Raw genomic sequence first — 25,160 nt, 5'->3', positions numbered from 1 at the left:
ATGGAAATACAACGTTGTTGAATCGATCCTTGCGACCAGTACATACACCATTTAAGGGTCGAAATTAATCGGCGTGCGAGCAGCCTCCGCGCCGGTTGACCAACGGGCTGCACTCGGAGCTGATTCTTCGTCACGGCGACGAGCGGGAAACCGTGTACGACGGTCGATGTACTCGTTGACACGGTAAACGTGCCGGCGCGCGTCATTTTTTAGCGAGATAGACCGGTTCGATGAAATTTTCCCCGGCGAAGTGGCCGGCGCCGAGGGCTGACAGCGGCGCGTACAAGGCGGAAGCGGATCGCGAAATAAATGATGGAGGATGGAAGACGATGGGGGATAGACCGGCTAAAACGACGGAGATTGATGAACGGTAGACGTCGTCGCGCGTCGACTATCGCCGCGGGATTAAAACGCGGCGAAAATTCCCGCGCGTCCTTCCTCCTACCTTAGGGAACGGAGGGCCTCGTCGCGCCTCGTCGCGCCTCGTCGCGCCGTTGGGGAAAGAAAATATTCCGTCGTTAATTCCCGCCGGAAAAATTTACAATTCCAACGGCGGTGCGGCGCGGCGCCGCGGATTAGGCGGCGAATGCTCGCTGCTCCTTCTCCGTTTCTCCTCTCTCTCTCTCTCTCTCTCTCTCTCTCTCTCTCTCTCTCTCTCTCTCCCTTCGCTCGCCTCCCGGCGCGAGAAACTTTTTCATTCAAATTTTATTCGCGAACACGTCACGCTCGTCGCGTTAGACGTTTCTAGTGCCGGACGAAATCCTGCAATTACGCGGGCGTTAGTTGCCGGTATACCGACGGCCCCGTCTTGGCGATTCAATGAAACTTTCGAATACCTGCGTGAAGCGACGTTAATAAACCCCCTTTTCGCGGGGGCGGGCGGCGGCTCTAGACGGCCGTGGCGAGGAAATTCCTAGCCGCCTTGCTTCTCTGATATTCATTAACGGATACCGTCGCTAAAAACGTCTGGATCGGAGCCCGTGTTATAGCCGGCGATAAAAAAACGAGCGCGGCCGCTGGGGGAAAAAGACAGGCAAGAGGAGAATGTCAAGTGAAATACTATTATGGAACGAAGGTTTAATGCGCTATAATTATGTAGCATTAGCTGCTACCGTATAATGCGGCCCGCCGTAATTACCTGCTCGCGATTCTTCGTATTTACGACACGGTCGTCTTGACGGTCCATAAAGTTAGCCCAAGTCCCGTTGGATCCGGCACTGTCTCTCCCCTTCGGGGTCTGTTTCCACCCTTGCCGTTCGTGTCCGTGACTCCGAGCGTCGCCCCGCAAGAACTCGTAACAAGTCGACTCGATGGACTCGAGATAATCCATTAATTGCTTTAAATGGGGCATAGGTTGATTACTTGTTTCATTCGCTTGTATTTGTTCAGATATACGGGTGAACGATCGTCTTTACAATAACAAAAGCTCGTAACGAGTCGATCCGATGGTCTCTCGAGATTATCCATTAATCGCTTTAGACAGGGCATAGATCGTTTATTTATTTCATTCGCTCTTATTCGATTAGATTTACGGGTAAACAGTCATTTTTTTAATAACAAAAACGAAGCATAACTTCGTGTTGAACGATGGAAAGTCGATAAATTAGGTAAGCAGTTTACAAAGACTTGTTCTAGACCTAGCAGATATGTCAATCTTTTTGCAATTGTTTTTAATGAATTTATATGTCTTGTAAAACGGGACAATAATTTATTCTTCGTTTAGAAATAGAAACCCTTCAGTATACAATGATTGATTATCAATTATTTACAGGTGGATGGATTAAACATGTTTCGCCTAAATTACGTTCTGTTGGAAGATGCAATATACAATGCAATTAAAATTTAATCAATTACAATATTGAATCGCATTGCGAATGATTCTATTAATACAGTTATTATGAGCATACACAGTCCGGCGAGATTCCTGCATACGGAGAAAATTGTGTCTTCAGGACGAGCGAGATACCCTCATTTTAGAATGGTCACAGTATAATAATAATAATAATAATAATAATAATAATGGTAATAATAGTAATAATAATAGTAATAATAGTAATAATAATAATAATAGTAATAATAGTAATAATAATAAGAATAAGAATAATAGTAATAATAATAAGAATAAGAATAATAGTAGTAATGATAATAATATTAACTTTTTATTTATCGTCGGAATGAGAGCCCATTATTACAGTGAGAAAAAGCAATGATAATGCAGCAGTCGCACAAGGACGGATAAAATACAAAAACTTTGAAACGAAAACTCCAGAGAAAAGGAGAATTAAATACAAAAAAGAAGACACTAGAGAAAAGGAAAAAAGAGAAGATATATATATGAAATATAATTTGATCATGTGAGCAGAGATGAAAGCGAACGGAGAATAGCATTTACGGCAGAGTAAGCTCGAAGGCAGAGTAAGAGCAAGACCGTGCACCGCTGGCGGATTCAGAAGTTCATAAATTCTGTAAAACGCGATACGTGTCGCATTTTGATTGACAGTTAATTCCAGCGTCGAAATATTCGAGCCGGTTCGACGCGCCGCGCCGTATCCGATAATCATTATTGTATCGCGTCTTCGGCCAACGTCGAATAAATCCATCCACTTTGGCCGGCCGTGCGGAATCGATGTTGGTTCGAACAACACCGTTCCCCTGTGGGTTAGTCCGACAATTCTACGGACATTTATTTCTTCCGTTCCACATCGGGGGCGATCGGAGAAAAACCGGTTCATCCTTTCCAACCGCTGTGCTGCACCGATTCGAGACGATTCGATTCGTTATAAAATCGAAGGGAGTTCTTTCGAATAGTTGTCGACAATTAATGAACCTCGTCGGATTGGATTCCGCGATTTAAACATCGACGTTCTGTAATTTCAAGTTTCGCTAGCGATGAAGCCTCGGCCCGTTTCCTCGCGCTCGCGAGCGCTCGCGAGCGCGAAACTTTCGCCCCCCGCCCCCCTCCTGCGAGAGAACTTTTAAATCTCTCGCGGATTCGTTCGGCCGAGCAAAGCCGGATCGACGTTTCCCGATTGTTCCGTCGGAGAGCTTCAAGATCGGGGGGACACGCGGAAATCGAACTCCTTTCCTTTTCAATTATCCGCCTTTTCCGGTCCGCGTCAAGGGAAGCCGAAAAATCTGTAGCTCACCGACGAATCCGAACGAATCCACTAGTCATCCATTCCGGTAAAGATCTTCTAATTATACGAGAGAGAATTGCTGTTTGTGCGAGGTAAGGTGGATCTTTCCAATGAACGAACATTTCCCGTATCATATGAGAAAATTGCGTTCATCATACATCAGATACAGATGTCTTACCGACGTAATTTTGGTTTTGAGTAATTAATTTCTTCCATGTTTCTTATTGGTTTAATTAGCTGTTGTTCTAAAGACGTCGCCTACGGTTAAGTCGCCGACGGCTCCATAAAATAATAATGAATTTGTTAGGAGCGTAGGTCTAACTGTCAGCCTCTTTCTCGATAAACAGGTCGACTGTAGGCAAATTAATGGACAAGCATCGATCTAGATATCGATCACATTTTATCACACGCAATACATATTTCATAAACAATGTTTATGATAACCGTGAAATGAACACTATCCAATTAAAACCTTAACAGTACTGTTCACTGAAATATTACTGTTCACTCGTTAGAAATTTGTGTCCATTCGTTGGTCGTTTGACGTAACTTTCACAAAATCTTACATGCTGCACTTTAAAAATAAAAACTGCTTTAAAAAATGAACTTTCTAATAAAACAGCTCGCTTACCGCCGGAAAGAGAATTAATTATTTGCCGGAAGAGAAGTAGATAATTATTTCCAAAGAGTCTGTTGCATTATGTTAACCTAAATAGTTTTGTAGATTGTACAATTGTAGATCTTGTACAATTCATTAAGAAATTTTTACCTGTTCGTCTTTAATTTTTAAGGAACCATTGGAAAAATAAATCTTCCGACGCAGTTTTCACAATGTATTTTCGAATGAAATCACTGTACATATTATATTCTAATTAATCTAAATAATTCGAATTAACGGATAATAATTAACTATTAAGAAACTGCTGGTAGATAAAGCATTATTTATTAAACAGATAAGTATTCGTCGAAAAGCCATTCCAGGATAAAATCAGTGATAGACGAAAGGATTCTCGCAGTTTCGTCGAGAAAATCGAGCCGCGCATCTTCGACCGCGCGGCTCCAGCGTTAATAGATCGGAGGAATTGTTCAGCGGCCGCGAATTACATAATTACTCGAAGTCGCTCGTCCGATAAATCGGGATTTTTCTCGTCGCATCGGCGAAATCGACTGCAACGCGGGATTGAACGTGCACGCGTTATAAATATCTAAACGCGAACGTTTCCGCGACAAATCCAGTCCTACTCGTCGTCTGTACTTTTTTCCTCTCGGGAGATTCTGCTAAAGCCATGGTAACGTTTCCATCGGCCCGTCTCCAACCCCCTCAGCAGCCGCTCGCTCCGTCCGACGAAGGATTTTCTCGATGGCTTGGACGCCGCTGATAGACGGGGGATGAGAACGAGGGAGGAAAAGGGCCGATAACAACACGGCTGCTCGTCGCGATTATTTAGAAATACGCGGACTCGATGATTCCTGTCTTACAGTCAGCTGCCGGCTTGCGCAATCATCGGAGCCATCTTGCTTCCATTCCAAACGCGCTCGAAGTGCTATTTTCTCTCTTTCTTCGTCGCTCCGCTTTCTTCTCTATTAAACGTCTGCAAAATCTTCCGTCGCACGGTGGAATACGTGGCATCAAAAGACTGGTCAAAAGTCGATTTCAAAAATCTCGTGTGAAATATGAAACTTTTGTTTTCAGAGATATTCGAATGTATACAAAAAACGATATTCCTAAAACGGTTAGTTTTTTTTTTTAGTTTACTCTATTCTTTTATGAAGCGGTATGCTTTGTCAAAAGTGATGAATTTCCCTGACGCTCTCTCTCTTTTTTCTTTTGATTTACTGTGCAGTTATCGATGATTTTTGTGTACTTCATTTTACGTTAAATATTATATTCTACATTGCCTGCTTTTTCGCGATTAGCCATGTTAAAAAGTTACGAATAATTCAGTGAAGCACGTTACATTTTTAACAATTTACAGCGAGTGTAGAAAATATTTGTACAGCTTTTAAAACGTAATGACTTTATTATATTTGGTCCAAGTGGTCTAAATTTTAGGGGGAATATTAGAGTGACTAGTTTACTAGACACAAGGACTAGAAAATTATTTTCAAAAATTGCAATTTGTTGGCGTGATAAAAGAATTAAAAAATAACGTTTTTTCAACTTTTACATCTGAGCCTATAACGAAAATTTTAAAAATTAATTTTGGAGATCTCGGTATATATGTATGCTGAATGCGATTTTCAATAATTTACAACTCGTGTTAAGGTTAACCGATTTCGATGAAATTTTCATTCATTTTCATAATTTGAAATTTCTAAGGTATTATTCTCTGTCCTATTAGATGAAGTATATTATTTTCGAATCTTTAATTTTATAAATAATTAATATTTCTTCAGCGAATGGTACTGTTCGAAACATGTTCCAGTATAAAGGGGAATGTTGCATTTAATTTATTTAGAATTAAAAGAACACCTCGTTTTTATACTTGTTGACAATCGGCTACCATAAAAACGAACCGTTAGGCTTGAATAATCGTAACTCTTCTTTCCAAATTCTATTCTTCTTCCATTTTTGGTTACGAGCTGAGAGACAATTGGAGAGAATTTACTGTACATCTAGTCCGTCGTGACGTCACACAAACGATTCGTCTTCCCTTCAGGCAAACTATCCGAAGTCGCGTCGATAGTTACGTATGGTCTAAGGTGCACGCGATAAATCTCGGAACAACGTGTCTCTTAATTTGAAGAAGTTTCGTCGGCCTCGATCTCGTATCGTGGAAAGATCGACGATCATGGGAAGATCGAGGATCATGGAAAGATGCAAGCGATCGAATGCAATAAGGAGCCGCGTATCTTTCTTGCTCAGGCCCGTTGGACTGCTCGATCCACGTCGCGTAATACGGAATCAATGTCTGTTTTATGAAACGTTTTATCTCGCCGTGCAGCCCGCCTTCCAATATTTCGCCTCGTTCTCGCTGCAGCACCTTCGCGACCCTCTCGATCCTTTCTCGATCCGCTTGGCCCCTCTCGACCCCTCGGCCGCCCTTCGGCTGCTTCTGCCGGTGGTGGTGCTTGTGCTCCGCGTGCACCGCGTGCTCCTCGACCCCTCTTAGACCGTGTTCTTTCTTCGGCGCAGCACGCCAGTCGGAGCTCCCGGCTGCTCGGCTCTCTCTCTCTCTCTCTCTCTCTCTCTCTCTCTCTCTTTCTCTCTCTTTCTCTTTTTCTCTCTCTCACTCTCTCCTCGTAAAAATGCTACACGGCCTCCAGGCACAGGGTAAATAGCGACGGCATAAATATATGCGGCTCCGCTGCCCGTCGTCATTTTACGAGCCGCCCTCTTCCCGAGCATTCTCCTCGTTAGTTAACTTCTCCGCGACGACTTTCCACTGGGCAGCCCCGCTACCGGACGATAACGAACCGGCACGGTCCGACGCATCGAAGATTTTAGCGGCGTTTCGTCGGCAAAGCAACTTTCGCGAGTCTAACTCGGATAAAGAACAAGCTTATTCGGGATGTCTTCCTGACACCTTTGCACTCGATTGTCACCGATACTCGTGTCGAAGTGACATTTCTTATTATTGGATTGGCACAACTAAGTTCCTGTCTTTTTTTCTAATTTTTTAAAAGTTTATCTTTCGATAAAAATTAACAACTAATTAATCAATAATGTATTCTCCCTTCTTGTTTGCAACTTGTTCCCAACGTTCTCGACAAGATTTTCAATATCTCGTTGGTAGAATTCACCCGGAATCGACTGGAAAAATTCGTTCAACCAAGCACGTTGATTTTTGTTTGCGAAATCCGTGCTCAACACTTCTAAATTACAACTACATTTAATTTTACGTTTAATTATATTCTACAGATAATTTGATTTCCTGGAAAGAGTTTGTCAAGATTTTAGTTCCTGGCGAAGCAAACGTACCTTAGAAAAAGAGTTAAAAGAATAAGCATACCAGGTTTCAAGTGTTCCGAGAGTTTCGAGAGTTTCTAGACCTCATAAAGTTTCGGATCCGAAACTTCGTGCGTTTCTTAACGATCATGTGTCGACCCGTCTCGAACAAAGACGCAAAATCTTGATTTATTATTTCCTATTAAATTTCACGGCAGTACAATTAGTTTTATCTCCATTCAACTCTGCACAGCGAAATTACAAGTTTTGTAAAATCTGATCCGAGTTACCAGATCAACGTGTTAATCGTTTGATTTGAGTTGACGCAGCAATAAGATCGATATTCAGATAAAACCGACAAGGAGGCGATCCTGCATAAAAAAACAAATCGAAAATAGGGGATAAAACTTTTTCATTCGAGGCTTCGTTGTCGAGAAAATCGACTTAGAATCTTGACAGAAGTCATACGTCATTTATGAACGGTACTAACATCATTCGCGTCGACGATGATGTCCCGTGTTACTCGTTCCTGCCTATGCATTTAGAGCGGACATAAATCAAAATGAGACGCGTAATCTATTTACTAGCTTACTTTATTAATGCAAAAATTGCCGAGAATGCCGAATATTCGGAAATCGATGTTCGCGACAACGAAATCCGAAACGAACGAACTTTATTCCTTATTTCCGATATCATTTTTTTCCGCGTATAATCATCCGCGGTTGTATCGCCGTTGCGGGACAGCCTGCGCTGGAAAATGTGACAAGAGAAATTGGGAAATTTTGTGCACCGTACCCAGAAATCGTGTGCTATCGTTTCAGGAACGCGGCCGTATCCGCAATGGCGCAGTAGTTTTTCTTCGAATCGGAAGCGGGACGTAGCGGCGCGCAAAATATCGGATAACAGGGCCGCGATTCAATTGCGTTATCTCGTCCCATTCGCTCGTTGCACTCCACTCCCCGGCAATAATTATTCCATCGATTCGAAATAATTATATTCTCTGGTGTCGCGAGCACGGACAAAGCCGCGGGTGCGGTGTGGCTCGGCCGCCGACTCGATGAATCGCGATGAAACGGAGAGTTTTCCGGGCCGCCCTCCGGACCGTCCGGCATCCCCGCCGTTTCCCCTCGGCGGCGGGTGTCCCTTACAATGAAACCTCGGCGCTCCACTCGAATTTCATTGGCCGGAAATTGCGATCGTCTCCTACATACATATCGAATACCGCGGCCCGTTCCCCGAATTCTTGGGATTTCCCGTGCAAGTCGAACGGTCCCGCCGGAAGAAAAAACGGGAACGGGGTTGAGAGACAGAGACTGGGAGACAGAGGAGAGCGAGAGCGAGAGCGAGAGAAAGAGAGCTGGAGAGAGAGCGAGAGAGGGCGGGAGAGGGAAGAATGGGGCCGGCGGACCGACAAAGACAAAGACAAAGCTCGAGAGCAAGAAGTTTCCGCGGAAGTAGCCGGGAATGCGAACAATGGTATTGAGTATCTCTTTCCGTTCTCCCCGAAGACTCGCCTCTTCGTTCCCCCCGGCCCACGGTTCTCTCATCGAACGTGCTTCCGTAGACAACGGCACGAGGCCGGGGCGAAGACGGTGAGGCGCGCGAGGGGAGGAGAAGGATCTCCCGAAGGGACCGATTAAATGATAAAGTTTCCGCGCAGCTCTTTATATTTTTATTAGCTCACCGGATAAAAGTGAGATTAGTCGCAATTGGCTGGCCGGGTATCGATCGGCCGGCCGGCCCGATTGCTGCCGGACGTGTCCGCGTAATAACGTTTATTGCGTTTACAAACGCAAAATCGCATCCTATTTGCCAAATATTACCGGGCTCGGCTGCCTCTGCCCGCGAATCTCTCGGTAAATGGCAAATTACATTTATATTGCGTTAACCGGGTACAAAACAAGCACCCTATATACAGTCTGTTATTGTTTCCCGGGCGGCTCGGCTCGACGCGAGGCGACGCAACGCGACGCAACGCGATGCAACGCGACGAGCCGACTCGGATCGATTTCATTGTGCCGAGTGAACGACGATCACTGCCAGATAAACGTCTGTTCCGACTCGTTTGATAATTTCATCGACAGCGGCGCTTTCCAATTTCGTTGCAGAATCGACGCGAGGGAGAAGCCGGTCACGAAGGCGCAGCACTCCTCGGACCAGGGGGTCTTCGGACCCAGGGCGTACTTTCGAACCGCGCCGCAGAACCCCGCGGTGCTCGTGATAGAGGACATCAAGAGGCACGACGCGGCTACCTATAGGTGCAGAGTCGATTTTCGCAAGGGACAGACACGGAGCTTTCGCTACAATCTCACCGTGATCGGTAAGTGTCGACGGCGTTCAGTTTTAGCGTTGTTCCGGTGGACGTTGATATTACAGGCGGCCCCCGACTTTCGCACATTCTACTTTCGCACGATTTGCTATTTCGCACGTTTTAAAAAATTCAACTTTGTACGCCTTTGCCGTCGAATGTTCCCTCTGAGCGGACATCGTGAGTCGAGCAAGCTGCATTGTAATTGGTGCCCCCTCCCAGGGGCAGAATTTAGCCATCGGATTACAATGTTGTTCCGATCAAGAGGTCAAGACTTTGATGATTAAAAATATGAATGAAGCCTTTATGCTTCTAAACAAGTTTTTAACTATTATGGAAAAATGCGATTCCAATGGGGAACGTACATATCAAGTACGTAGGGCAATGCAAAAAGACATTGCGTGTTATAGAAGTCTTTATCACGAAAAGAAAGAAAAAGGAGGTACTCGACTAACTCTTGACAAGTTTATCATCATTACAAATAATAGCAAAATTTTAAAAAGACATTTTGGTCATTGTCTAGCATACTAGTGCGTCTGTCATCTAAAAAAAATTCGAGTCACTTAATCCAGTTTTTAAAAAAGTTATGTTTTGAACGGTGTACGAACACTTTTGCGGGCCACTGTATTTTAAAATAGCGAATTAGATGTTTCGCAAAATTAATTGCATAAGTGTAACGAAGTCAAATTGATCGATCCTGCTGATTATTATGCAAAATTTCGAACTGCGAATGAGTTTATTTACAAAATTAATTGCACAAGCGTAAAATAGAAACGCGTTATATCTGCGATGTTCGGGTCATTAGGACCACCGTGCGATTGGAACAGCTTATTGCCGGCGATCGAAGCAGCACAGCAATCAGCAGCACAGATCGAAGCAAACAGCTCTAATCGACGCTCAGATTGTCCACAAAAATGGACAATTTTGCAAGAGAAGATACAAACGAGTTGCAAGGCTCGAATAATCGTATCTCCTCTTCCCGAATTGTCCATTTTGGTGCACAATCTGAGCATCAATTAGGGAGACATTACTGTAGATCGGTGAAAGACGGATCAATCGGATAGCCGTTCCGATAACCGATCGCCTGGGCTTTGTCTCGCAGAACAAGCGTATTCCCCTGCGATCGCTCGCACGTCGTTCCGCGCCCGTTCCTTGGCCCACTCGAGGGAGAATAAGCGGCAAGCGGAGAGGAAGAGTTTAATCAAGATCAAAGCGACGCTTTTATGAGCGTCTGAAAAGGCGCGGCGTAATTCCTGGTGTCAAACAAATTTAGCGGCTCGCTGAAAAGGACCCTCGAACGGCGTATTAGCCTCTTCGGGGGCCGTGGGCGCGAGGGTGCCGCACCGGCTCGAACAAAAAAATCGATGAGCGGGCCGGAAGTTCGCGCGCGCGTCCCACGAAAGTGTGTTTCTTCGTTTTCGAGGATGAGAGCAAACGTTAGGACGGATAGTTTGCGGCCGGGCACGGGGTGCCGTGACGGGACGAGGACGAGGAGAGAGAAGAGGAGGAGAGACTGCCGAGTTTCTCCGGCTCTCTTCCGCCGGAACAGGCGTTCTCGCGTTTTCATGGGACGCGCGCGCAAACACACTCTCGCGCTTCTCGTGCATCGCGTCTCGACTCGACCCGTCTCGCCGCGTCCCGACGCTACTCGTCCCTACGCGTCGCGTCGCGTCGCGTCCCGCCTCGTCTCGTGGCCCCGTCTCAGGAGGTCGAGCGAAAAGTGCAGTTCTCAGCAAGCTTTAAGTCTGATCAAACAAATGGCGACTGTTGAAAAATGCATGAGCCAATCGAAGACGCGTGGCAACCTCTGCTCGCCGGTTCTTCCGCTCGTCGCGGCGGCGAGACGACGAGTCGGAGCGAGACGAAGCAAGCCGAAGCGAGGCGACACCCGCCGCCACGTGGATACCCTCCATCGACTAGCGACTGTTTACGCTTTTTCGTTTAATCCCGGGAACGTGCTCGCGAGTTAAAGACTCCTCGTGGAGGCGGAACTTTGAAAACCCTCCCGAGAGACAAGGAAACTCGAGGCCCGGCCACGGCGTTTCTATAATACTTCGTTCGCTCCCGATTAAGCTCCGTGGATTTCGCGAAAGAACGCCGGCCCCGGAAATGGCTTATAATCCGGTCGGCGAACGAAGATGCTACGGCACCAGTGTTCACGACGTTGGATCCCGCCGAACCGTGGACGAGTTTTCGAGAGAGTGCTACGAAAATCAGTCGTTTACAGTGAGCGTAGAAAGTATTCGTACACCTTTTAAAACGTAATAATTTTATTGTAATTAGGCGAAACGATCTAAATTTGGGGGGGGGGGGCGGTGTTAGACCGATTAGTTTACTAGACAAGGGCTAAAGAATTATTTTTAAAAATTGCAATTTGTTGGCGTGATGAAAGAATTAAAAAATGATGTTTTCTCAACTTTTTTATCAGATCCTATAACGAAAATTTAAAAAATGCATTTTGTAGATCCCGACAACTTATTTGTATGCGTGCTGAAAATTTCATCAAAATCGATCGACGCATAATCAAGCTACAGCCACTGATAGATGTAAAAATTACTTGCTTTTGGTTGAAATTCGTGAAAAACTGCGTTTTTCTCGAATGCATTTACTCTACGAAATGCATTTTTTAAATTTTCGTTGTAGGCTCAGATAAAAAAGCTAGAAGAACGTCATTTTTTTTATTCTTTTGTCACGCCAACAAATTGCAATTTTTGAAAATAATTCTTTAGCCCTTGTCTAGTAAACTAATCCTTCTATCGACTTAAAAAAATTTAGACGTGGTCCAATTGTAAGAAACTTATTCTGTTTCAAAACGTGTACGAATACTTTCTGCACTCACTGTATATATTTATTCATTTAACCCTCTGAAGACGAACGGCTTTTCGATGATCGAAAAATCGGCAATTGAATTAATCGATCGTCGATTTAAAGGGACAATTAATAATTCCTGATTTTCGAATGAAATCGGTAGGATATTTTGACGTAACGACTAAATAAATAATAAATAAATTACGGATCACTCCATTTCCGTCTTAGCTCCAGCTCGAAATACGCTCGTGCCGATGAAATGTTTCTCTCTAAATCCGAATTATTTTCAAGCGACTCGCATAAAGCGGCAGAAAATTAATAGCAAGCAGATTACCAAGGAAATTAATTTAAAATTCGGGAAACAAGGACGAGTTTGTGTTTCACCGAAATGAGTTCCTCTTCGTGAACGATCGAGCAAGAAACAAGAAATCCATGCTACCTTTTCCGCGGTTGCGTAAGAGTATCTTCCCGGAGTTTCATCCTCGCCGCATCTTTCACTTATTACTGGTCGCAACTCGAACGGATTCTCGGATAAGTTGCGGACGCGAGATGTCGGCGAGGCTCTGCGGATCGGTCGATCCCGGGTACAATCGATCGTAAAGCCCTAGGTACCAGCAGCCAGCAAGGGTTGTAACTTTCATGGACGCTCTTCAAAGCAGTCGCCGGCGAAGTACGTTCGAATCTCGGGATATCCCGTATAGCTCGCGGCAGGAATATAACCAGAAAAATCCTGGCCCCGATCCTTCGATACCGGAATCCATCTTTCGCGGCAATCCCGCAGCTTCTTCCGCTCCTGAGGGAGCGGCTGCGGGAACGGGAGCCGAAATCGGGAGAGCGGCGAGGGGGAGAGGCGGTTCCTGCGACGGGGCGGGGAGGGTGGAAAGAAGGGATAACGACGGAAACAGGCAGGGCGAATCGAAAGAAGCGGGAAAAGGCATAAGCCGAGGGTGAGAACGGCATAAATGTCGCAGTGCAGGTCCCAGGAAGAGCTCCGGGGCTAACCTGGAATTGCTCGATCTTTATCTGTTCAGCTTTCCTGCGGATTTCCCGCGGAGAGGAGAGATAGCTGCGCGAGCGAGCTCGCGTGCTCGCGAAATTCCGCGACGGTTTTTCCTCCGCGGAGACCGGGTAATAAACGATGAAAAGGAACGGGCGATATCCGTGTTTAGAGGCTCCACTCGCGGCGGCAAAAACGATTACACGGCCCGCGAGCGCGGAGAGCGCGGCGAGCGCCGCGGGGACGCCCTTTGCTCTCTTATCCCCACCCTCGGCCAGGAGGAGATCCTCTCGTTTCCGAGAAAATTTTCAAGCTAGTCAAGAGAGGAGAGAGGCGGCTCTCCCTCTCTCTTTCTCTGCTTGCGCGCGATACTCTCCAAAAAAGAGTCACGAAAGAAATTGGCCCCGACCGGGGAACCGTCCGCTTTGAGCGAGGTATTTTCATCAGAGGAGATTGGTTCCCAAGAGTTCCTAGATTGCGTCCGTTCACTGGATTTTCCCTCGTAACCGGCGACCTTCCGCCGCGCCCCTGCCGCGTCGACCCACCTTTTTATCGGTCATTTCCCTTTCTTTCATATCGCTGGACCTCCCCTTCTATCGCCGATGATACTTGCCGCCGATACCCTACAGGCCCTACACTCTCTCTTAACCCCCACTTAACCTCTCTCTCCCTTTCTCTCTCTTCCTTTCTCTCTCTCTCTCTCTTCTCCTCTGTTTCTCGTCTCGGTTCTTGCCCCGGTCGAACGACTCGGGAACTTTGTTGGCCGGACTGGATCCAGTTTCCATTTCCCTTTGCCCTACGGGCTTATTTTCGACGCAACGAAAGGAGCGAACCTTCCCCCCTCCCTCCAGAAGAGGAAGTGCGGCGTATCAGCTTTTGTTTCAGCAAATCGTGGTCCGCTCATCCGCCACGGCGATAGCCAGCCGAGAAATCAGTGATCTCACTGTCCGAACGATCGAAACTAATGGATTTCCAGCGATTCTTGAATGGCCATTTCCAGAAAACGAATGATGAACGATATCTGATTATATTCGGCAATATTGGTGTTCTCTCTTGTTCGGGACGAGTCCCATGCAATTCGTCGACAGTTTCTGCGACACAGTTTTCAACGCTGATATTTCACCGACATCAGATTTGACCGGCAACGACTGTGAGCGGCAACGACCAGGGAAAAATAGATTTTTTCAAATAGCAAATAGATTATAAATTTTAGACTGGCAGGAAAGTAATTTCGGTATTTCGAAAAATACCGAAACTCAATTTTTTTTCTATACAAGAAACGAACTTGTTGCCGATCAACTCTGGAGTCGGTGGAATACTGTCGGCGATGACTGCGTCGAAGGAATTTGTGTCAGTGAATTCCAAGGGAAACCATTCGTGGAACCTATAAATTTCATATTTCACGCGCGTCAATCGGACGAGGCCCTCTAAACAGCGCCAAGTTCCGCTTGAAATGTTTCCCCGCGCAGCGAACAATTCGGGAAATAATTGCGCGGATGGAAACATTCGCGTGCCGTATACGTACAAACGATTCACAATTTAAATTTGTTCAGCTGTGCGCCAGCGGCCGTAATTGTAATTGGATATATCAAACGTAATCGATACACAACATAATACCGGTACTTGTAATTGCAATTGAATACGTATGAACCATAAATCGATATTTAAAATTGTTTGAAAACGCACTCCGCGATAGATTAATATACACAGGTTATCAATTTGACGCATAAATGTATGGTAACGTGTACAAGTCGCGCATTTGGGTCACGATAACTTCCCTTAATAGGTTTATTCATTTCACGCAATCCACGATGGAAAACACGGAGGAGAGTAGAGGACTACTTGCGCTCATTCGACGTTCTCTTTATATCACGGACTAAATTCTTGCATAACGTCAACGTGTTTACTGTTACAATATGCTGATTAGAATTGATTTGACGTTAATAAACTTCTACAAGATTTTTTATACGTAAGACGTTTTTAGAACGCTTTTTATGCATATGTATATTTAACAACCAAGGTATATTGGAAATATCTGATTTAAATATTTTCTAAATATGCCATCGGTAGACTATCGTAATGCAAATTCTTACTTTCACACGTTATTCTACAAAACTCTGAATTAAAGAAACGCTTCCTACGTCGACTAAAAGATTACACATTATAAAAAGAAAAGCAAAATGCTATTGGATCGGTTAATATAAACGTTTTCTAGCATTTTCAAAATCTGAACGTACCATAAATGCATAACAAATTCGCAGTCCAGCCATCAAATATTTTGTCAAAATAAATAATCGACGAGTGAAAAGCGATTTCTTTCTCGATCACTTTAAGCGCGATAACATAACTTCTCGTTGGGTAAAACGGAAGTCTCTGTGGCGGACCAGACACAAAAAGACACGTCCTTCAAAAACGGGGTGTACACATGCCTTTTTCGGGTTTTCCCGACGCAAGGCGTACACCCCGCAATAAAACAATAAAAACGTTGGGACACAGCTTCGGACCATAGGTCCCGGACCATCCCGGTCGGAAAATCTTCGGGAAAGGCCTTCGCCCTTCCTGAGGACTTTCCCTTACCAATTTCAAGGACTTTCCCTACCAATAAATACGAGGACCTCTCGACCGAGAAGTCAGTTAGCAAGTTTTCCTCCGACTCTCAACGTGTCCATATTTCTGTATCATCCGTCACTCGTTTACCTTTACCTTCTACACACTGTATCTCATCGCCTTTGTTACAAGTTATATTAAAGTTCTCGTTATTTAAAAACCAAAAAAACTCTCGGATTATTTTATACAAACCGTCGCAGTAACCCCTGCGACAAACTGGTGACCCCGACGTGATCCGAGAGTACCGCGAGTGCGTGATAACCGAGAACTTAGTAACTCTTAGTGACATTCCGTTCGGTAACATACGAACTTCGCGATCCGAGTGGTGTTATACAAATTGTGTGAACCTTTTTTTTAATACATACGAAATGACGGACGCCAGCCCCATCCAAACTACTGCCTCCGGTGTAGAGGTAAATCAAATTAATATACGCGTACCTAGCTTCACACCCGAGGTGCCAGCTATGTGGTTTGCACAACTGGAAGGACAGTTTCTCATAGCGGGAATAAAAAGTGAGAATAAGAAGTTCTGGTACGCAGCCTCGAACTTGGAAACCAAGTATGCAACAGAGGTACAGGATCTAATTATCAACCCTCCAGCTGAAAATCCCTTCAAAATTTTGAAAGAGACGCTCATATCGCGCCTCTCGCAGTCAAACGAATCGCGTCTTCAGCGACTCCTGGAGCAAGAAGAAATGGGAGACCGGAAACCTTCACAGTTTTTGCGGTACCTAAGGGGACTGGAAAATTCAGTGCCGGACAATATAGTTCGAACTATATGGCTCAACCGGTTGCCGACGCATGTACGAGCAATCCTCGCTACGCACACGGATACGACGTTGGAGAAACTCGGCCTACTCGCCGACCAAATAGTGGAACTCGCACCGAGAGCACACGTAGCCAGCATCGACAGGACACCCGCCCCGGACAACAATTTGGCGCAGCAAGTAGAAGCTTTAACGCGTCAAGTAGCCACGCTGACAGCAAGATTAACCGAAAGAGAAGCCCGACCACGCAGTAAAAACTTCACGCGAGGCAGATCACGGCAACGTAGCCATAGTCGTGGTAAGCAAGGTATGTGTTGGTACCACGCACGCTTCGCGGATAAAGCTGTAAAATGCATTTCTCCGTGCACCGCGAATCCGGGAAACTCAAATCCTCGTCAATAATCGCGGCAACATATGACGAGTTCCCTACAAGCCGCCTTTTTATCACTGAAAAAGCGTCAAGAATTCAATACCTCATTGATACTGGCGCGGACGTGAGCGTTTACCCTCGGACGTACCTATCGACGAACCCGCCGCGCTCAAATTACGAAATGTTTGCGGCAAACGGCACAAGGATCCCCACATATGGGACAATTACACTGAGAGTCGACTTCGATCTACGTCGCGAATTAATATGGCGATTTATTGTAGCGGATATCGCTAAACCAATCATCGGCGCGGATTTCCTAGGTCATTTTGGGTTACTCGTCGACATCAAAAACAGATGTTTAGTCGATGGCACAACATCGCGAACTACGCAAGGCTCAATAGTACGGGACAAATTTGTCACAATCAAGACAATTCACGGCGATACGCAATATCACGCCTTACTTTCACGATACAGCGAAATTACACATCCCGCGGGCACGCCTAGCGCTGCAAAACACAGTATCGAGCACCATATTGAAACGACCCCCGGAACGCCTATCTCTTACAAAGTCCGACGACTCGCACCGGACCGCTATAAAGCAGCAAAAGCGGAATTTGACCTGCTGCTCAAACAAGGGATTATTCGACCTTCTAAGAGCCCATGGTCATCACCGTTGCACATGGTCACGAAAAAGAACGGAGAATGGCGCCCTTGCGTCGACTACCGCGGGTTGAATAAACGAACAATTCCGAATAGATATCCCATACGACGCATCGAAGATTTCTCACAAAATCTACACGGGAAAACAATCTTTTCAACCATCGACCTCGTGCGCGCTTACCACCAGATACCGATAGCTGCGGAGGATATTCCAAAAACCGCCGTAATTACACCTTTTGGTTTATTTGAATATTTATACGGACCCTTCGGCCTTTGCGGGATAGCTCAAACTTTTCAGAGATTCATAGACGAAGTTACGCGAGGTTTGGATTTCGTCTTCGCCTATCTCGACGATTTTTTAATAGCTTCCGCAAACCCGAGCGAACATCTGCAACACCTCGAGATTATTTTCAAAAGATTTAAGGAATATGGCATTGTCATAAACCCAAGCAAATGCGTATTCGGAGCCTCTCAGGTCAAATTTCTCGGCTACCAGGTAGACGAGAAGGGCACTCGCCCACCCGAACATAAGGTCGACGCCGTAAAAAACTTCCCTCAGCCGACAACCGTAAAACAATTACGCCGTTTCCTTGGGATGGTTAACTTCTACCGTCGATTCCTGCCAGCAGCTGCGACACGACAAAAGCCCCTTAACGGCCTACTGACAGGCCCAAAAATGACAGGCAACAAACCTATCAATTGGACCGAAGAGGCCAAACAAGCTTTCGTCGCAATAAAAGAAGGCCTAGCCAACGCCACGCTGTTGGTACATCCAGCAATAAATGCTCCATTATCAATAACTGTGGACGCTTCTGACCACGCGATAGGAGCCGTTTTGCAACAAAGGACAAACAACGATTGGCAACCCCTTGGATTTTTCTCTCGCCCCCTGACAAAAACACAAGTTAAGTATAGCGCGTACGATCGCGAGCTTCTCGCTATTTACGAAGCCATAAAGTACTTCATTTACGCTGTAGAAGGCAGAAACTTCACCATATTCACAGATCACAAACCGCTTACTTATGTTTTTAACCAAAAGAAAGAAAAATCCCCAAGGCAGTTTCGTTACTTTGATTACATTTCACAATTCACATCGGACATAAAACATATTTCGGGCATAAATAATGTAGTCGCAGACGCTCTATCGAGAATCGAAGAAATCGAAGAGATCAATTATTCAGCTCTCGCCGCAGCACAAACCGATGACGAAGAACTACAACATTTATTGCAATCCGATACAAACCTACAACTAAAATCTATTTTCTTTGAACCGTGTAAAGCCAACATCTACTGCGATATTTCTACACAGAGAGCCCGCCCTTATATTGTACCGTCATTTCGCAAGAAGGTTTTCCAACGGATCCATGGATTAGCCCACCCAGGTACACGGGCCACCATAAAACTTATCTCAGAAAGGTTTGTGTGGCCATCCATGCGGAAAGATTGCACACAATGGGTTCGAACATGCATACCATGTCAAAAAGCAAAAATAACTAAACACGTGTCTTCACCTAGAGGCACTTCAAACGTACCAACGACAACACGTTCCGGTAGAAAAGTAAAATTTCCAGACTTCTTCGGAATGCCGTTAGCTCACGAACATACTTATTAATATACTCCGATATATCTTACGTACGCATATTACAAACCATGAAAAGTGCTGTCCACTATTAATACTCCCATAGGTATAATATTTTTTTTTCTTCAACCAATTTTGTACCTTAGCGTTAATCACTGGAAGGGGGGTGAATGTGGCGGACCAGACACAAAAAGACACGTCCTTCAAAAACGGGGTGTACACATGCCTTTTTCGGGTTTTCCCGACGCAAGGCGTACACCCCGCAATAAAACAATAAAAACGTTGGGACACAGCTTCGGACCATAGGTCCCGGACCATCCCGGTCGGAAAATCTTCGGGAAAGGCCTTCGCCCTTCCTGAGGACTTTCCCTTACCAATTTCAAGGACTTTCCCTACCAATAAATACGAGGACCTCTCGACCGAGAAGTCAGTTAGCAAGTTTTCCTCCGACTCTCAACGTGTCCATATTTCTGTATCATCCGTCACTCGTTTACCTTTACCTTCTACACACTGTATCTCATCGCCTTTGTTACAAGTTATATTAAAGTTCTCGTTATTTAAAAACCAAAAAAACTCTCGGATTATTTTATACAAACCGTCGCAGTAACCCCTGCGACAAATCTCCATTGTGAAATGGATAATTAATTTGTTAATTTACGATTATTCAGATTGCAAAGATACATTTACGAGTTATTTATTCAATATACGTGTCATTTGCGTCAAATATCGCAACAACACCGGTTAAAAATCAGATGAAATTTCTTATCGTTACTTTAATAAACTAATACAAAACGGCTGATTTTCGTGCTCCGCGAATCTAGCGCCGACAGGTATAACGAAACAACAGAATTCGACCAAATCTTCATTTCGATCCCAGTGAAACGAATAGCATTCGCATTTAGCAATTCGAAAGTTTCGTTTCGAAGTCTAGCTCGATATTATAAGGCAACGGGTTAATCTTGCTAATGTTACAATCTAATAGTACTCGGGAGGAGCATGATCTGTTCAAGCATCTCTCGATAATCTCGGGGCCGAGGAATCTGCGTCGCTTCTTCCAGACTTCGCGATCCGGCTATAGAAGCAGAACTAATTGCGCTGTATTTAATTAAGCCGCGGATTATTTCCTTAACGAGGGCGGACCTCTATTCTTCCTTCCGACCACTTCACCGGCAGCCTTCGCTCCCATCTTTTACAGTTTTCCATCTCCGACTCCGGGCTGAGTCGCGCGACGAGCCCTCGTTTTGTTATCGCTCTCCCTCGCCGGCTTCTGGTTTCTGTTACCGTCATCATTATCGCCCCGCAGAAAACCACTCGTCGATGCGTTGCACTATGACTTCCGGTACATCGGACCCGGAACATCCTGCTTTCCGTTTCTCCACCGACTCACGCGTGTCCACAATCGATTGTTTGTTCCGCGGGGCCGCTGTTATTATACGCTGCACCCTCCAGCCCCTCCCTTCGAGCCATCGATAATCTTCGCGTCGCGATAATCATCGTCAACGTACAACTCCTCCTTCCGAATATATCAACAGCGTGACGGCGACTCCATTCAACCCTAGAACCACCCCACAACGTTTTCAATTTGTCTGCGAACGCGTGAATATAGCTATAATATACTTATACTAAAACATTGAGGATTTCATGAAGGAACGAATAAAATTTTTTCTTTTAATGCATTGAATTATCGTCTTTCTTTTTATATTTGGAGAATAATAAATAGTATTTTAATTATTAAGATTTTAGTTTAGGTCGTCCGCACCGCTTCTTATGCCGAAAAATGGAAGGGCTGGTACTGGGATTAAAACCCCAGGATTTTCCTATCGATATCTGTTCCGAGTCTACAATTTTATTTGTCAGAAAACTATTAAAATTGGACGCGTGAATACAACTATATATATATATATACTAAAACATTGAGGATTTCATGAAGGAACAAATAAAATTTTTTTTTAATGCCTTGAATTATCGTCTTTCTTTTTATATTTGGAGAATAATAAATAGTATTTTAATTATTAAGATTTTAGTTTAGGTCGTCCGTAACCTCGCACTGCTTCGTATGTCGAAAAATGGAAGGGGCGGTACTGGGATTAAAACCCCAGGATTTTCCTATCGATATCTGTTCCGAGTCTACAATTTTATTATCAGAAAACTATTAAAATTGGACGTTAAAGTTTGATGTACGTTTGTTCAATAACCGTGCACCGTTTTGCACATTCTTCTGACGATAGATTTTGTTCCCGGTAAAATGTTTCAATATCCGGCCAGATCGTCGTTATTTGGCACATTTCCTATCGATATCTGTTTCGAGTCTACAGTTTCTGTTATCAGAGAAGTACTAAAATTGCACGTTAAATTTCGAATTACGTTTGCTCGATAATCGGGGTACGTTTACAGAAGAAGAGGACGGGGAGTGTACGAAGGAGTAGAAATTCTGCAGAAAATTAACGAAAATGATATTTCATCGCGCTAATAAATATAAAATAAATAAAAATCAATGATTGTATAATTATACAAAAGTTGCATAGAACGTTATCGTAAAGTAGGTATGTACCTCGGTTTTACAACAACGTCGACGATTTATTATCATTAATTAATCCTTTTCACTCGAGAGGTGACTCTAAGGCACCACTAAAAATTGTTTCATCACGTTCGAAAATAATTTTCAAATCGCCAGAGTTGTTTATATTTCGAAAGCTGTTAAATTTGTTGTATGTGTCACAAGACTCAATTTTATCAGTATAAAATGCACTAGCTATAAATCACAGAAAATGGAAATACAGTAAATTCTCCCCAATTTTCCTTTAGCTTGTAAACAAAGATTGATAATTTGGGAAGAGGAGATACGATTATTCCGGCCTCGCGAGTCGTTTATAATTGTTGACAATTAGCAACTATAAAAATGAGCCTGGAGGCTCGAATAATCGTCAAATTATAATAAAAAGTTTAATTTGTCCCCAAATTGTTTATTTTTGTTTTCAAGCTGAAGGAAAATTGGGGAGAATTTACCGTACCGTAGTTCAGAAAAATTATCTTGGATTTAGAGTTAAAATAACTTCGACTACCAATAATGTTAATAATGTTAATAATCATTAAAATTCACTGGACTTCTTTATATATGTATGTTTACTCGTATATCTGCGCCTTGTATTATTATCTATGCGTATGCAATAAATGGTATACTCACGTATATGAATCAATTCAAATTCAAACAAATTCAAATAAATTCAAATTCCTCTATTTAATTTCCACGCGAACCAGGCGAGTCATCCTCGCGGATCAGACTCACGGCATCGAATAATTTAAGCGGGTAAAAGTACCGCTGGCAGATCTGTTTGATCGGGTAGAACCCGGATTATTGTGTCACGTGCACTTAGGGTTGCAAGACGTATGGGATACGCCTGACTAGGTTGAACCAGGTCAGAAAGAATAAATACATGGTTCATTTGTCGCAGCAGTAGGGTGAACGAAGCCCTGGAAGTCTTGTGAGGCGACTTAATTAGGTGTTTTATCTTATGTATGGTTAACATGATTCGAACGATTATTAGCAGTAGGTGTGACTTTCTAGAAAATAGTATCTATTGCTTCCTATTTGGAATTTTGCGTATTTTCATGCCAAATTTTGTTGCAATAATATTAACACGTTGAGTTCGAAATTCATTTTCACTGCAACACATAATACTTGTACAAATTAAATTTTACTAGGATGTTTCGAATGCAACAGAGTTAAAGCATCATCCACTATGATAAATTTTAACTCGCTAGTTCCAGTTTTATTAATTCAGTTACGTAAATGTTAGAAATTTAAATTTAATAATTTGACATAACCTTTAGAGAAATTTAAGATTACGTAAATGTAAAGAAAATAAATCTATTAGGCTGACTATGATCTAATTATTTTATTATAAAAGTGTTATTGTTACAAAGAATTATGTTAGAACCTATGTTCGAACCGGAATCCATGTTTTATAACATGTCATGTTAGATAGGTTATGTTACATGCTACAGCAGGTCGTTGAATTCGTCTTCGAGCTACATTAATGTGAAGTAAAAAATATGCAATGCCATTTAAAAAAATAACAATCGTATTGTATACGAATTTTCTGGACTTCAACAGTAACGAAAACAAAGAAAGATAAAGCACTGAAGAACTATCGCAAGCCCTGTAAAATGAAGTTAATCTAGAAAAGATCAAACTCTAGTTGAAGTAATGGAAAAGCTGTAAAGCGAATGTAATGTAAAATTGCGGTACCTCATAGAAAATAAATTGAGATTTTCGATTTCTTACAAACAGGACTTTTAATTTAAAAATCTGGAAAATTTGCGGAGTGCACGTTTGGGTGCTTGACATGTCTCAGATTTTTCTCAGAATTTCTGAACACCATTAACCAGGAAAAATTGGCAAGAAACTGATTTTTCGATCTAACACCATAACCACCCTCCCAATCGAGATGTGGAGCTAAAATCGTACACAGTGTGCTTTTCCTTGACGCTTCGTCGAATGGTGCATCGGCGATATAATTCGGCTGAAGGGCACTTTCGACCCCCTCATCCGGCTATACTCTTTCCACTTGCGCGGACCTATCGTGATCGCGCGTTTCGCGGATGAGGAGACGCTTCGACCGAATGAAATCGCCGAAATCGTCGAAAACGGGAAAAAGTTCGGGATATACGTAAACGCGAAGGGTTCGGTCCGAATATTTTTTCGCCGAGGATTTGTCCGGACTTCGAGCTGGCGTAGGGACTTTCGTTGCCGATAATTCGAGAGTAGAGGATCCCGATCGGTGGAATCGTCAACCGGCGAAAATGCCCCGTCGATTATTGGCAATCCCGGAACAGGCGATTGGGGGATCGTGCGCCGGGAGCAGATCGGGGAACGGAAGAGTCTCGAGTGTAGGCTGCCAGGGGTATGGCACGGGGGGATGCAAGGGGCTGGCAGGAGCTCCGATACGCGGCTGGATGTCGCGCAGACGGTATTCTTGGTGAAATATTCGTGGGCGGTAGTACGGCGCGGAAAATTTTGTGTACTTATCGAGTTATGTACTCGCTCCACGTTCGTCGGATGTATCGAGCCAATTTAGGTGTCTGCAGCCAGATCGCCGCGTGGAGGAGGGGCTGAAACGAGGCCAGAACGGGGGCGGGACGTGGAAGAGCCGATTTCTACGTCAATATTTGCGAAACATTACGCTACGGCGACGCAGCACATACTCGCGTCGCGGTGCCGCGTCGACGTCGCGAACCCTCTCACGCCAAACATCATTCTCCTGTGTTCGCCTCATCGCGAGTCATCGAATCGTCAAAGGCTCCGCCTGGTTGTCTTCTTCCGCGAACCTGCCCTCTCGGATATTCGAACCGCGAGACAGTACGAACTATTGGTTAAAAACTTTCCCCAAGTGGGTTTTCACTTCTTCAACATTGTTAAAGCTTTTACCTCTCTTAATGTATGCTCTAACGATCTGAACATAATCTTATTTACCAGATCTCGCGCCGTCGGATTACCCCTTTTTCAGATCGTTAGAGCATACATTAAGAGGTGAAAGCTTTAACAACGTTGAAGAAGTGAAAACGCACTTGGAAAAGTTTTTCAATGCAAAATCGAAGGGCTTTTTTTAAAAAAGGAATCGTACAATTGCCTGTACGCTGGCAAAAGGTGTTAAAAAATGATGGAAATTATTTCGTTGATTAAAATGTAGGATTTCTTTAATAAATAAATGTTTTTCGTCAACGAAACAATATTTTGATTACTTTTCGGTTCACCTAATATTAATGAAAACGAAAAGACTGGACTTGTTAGGATATTAATAGTATTTTAATTAGTATGCGTTTATAACAAAAGTGAGTAGATCAAATTGGGAACAGTGAAAACGTTTAATCAGTTTCAAGATACTGTTGCATTACGTTCAATTTGTTAAAATTATTTAGAAAAGAAATAAATGTCTGAGCAGCTCCTACATTTTTGCCACGAATAAAGACAATTTCTATTTTGCACGAAATAGTAATTCGCTATATTTTCTTGCAATTTTTCTTTTTACTTTGTTTTA

At 43.9% G+C, this 25,160-nt stretch overlaps 1 protein-coding gene across 2 annotated transcripts in view; it reads left to right on the top strand.

Moving 5' to 3' along the window:
• LOC117219237 (kin of IRRE-like protein 1) overlaps nt 1–25,160 on the top strand; it is a 690,910-nt gene that overhangs the window by 483,584 nt on the left and 182,166 nt on the right. For both annotated transcript variants that reach the window (XM_033468215.2, XM_033468214.2), the window contains one exon: nt 9,135–9,346. In XM_033468215.2, coding sequence (XP_033324106.2) covers nt 9,135–9,346 — 212 coding nt within the window. The remainder of the gene's footprint in view (nt 1–9,134; nt 9,347–25,160) is intronic.

The sequence above is a fragment of the Megalopta genalis genome, chromosome 2 (assembly GCF_051020955.1).
Source record: "Megalopta genalis isolate 19385.01 chromosome 2, iyMegGena1_principal, whole genome shotgun sequence".
NCBI lineage: Eukaryota > Metazoa > Arthropoda > Insecta > Hymenoptera > Halictidae > Megalopta > Megalopta genalis.
Note: the sequence above shows the minus strand (reverse complement) of the source record. Positions and strands in the feature narration are given on the sequence as shown.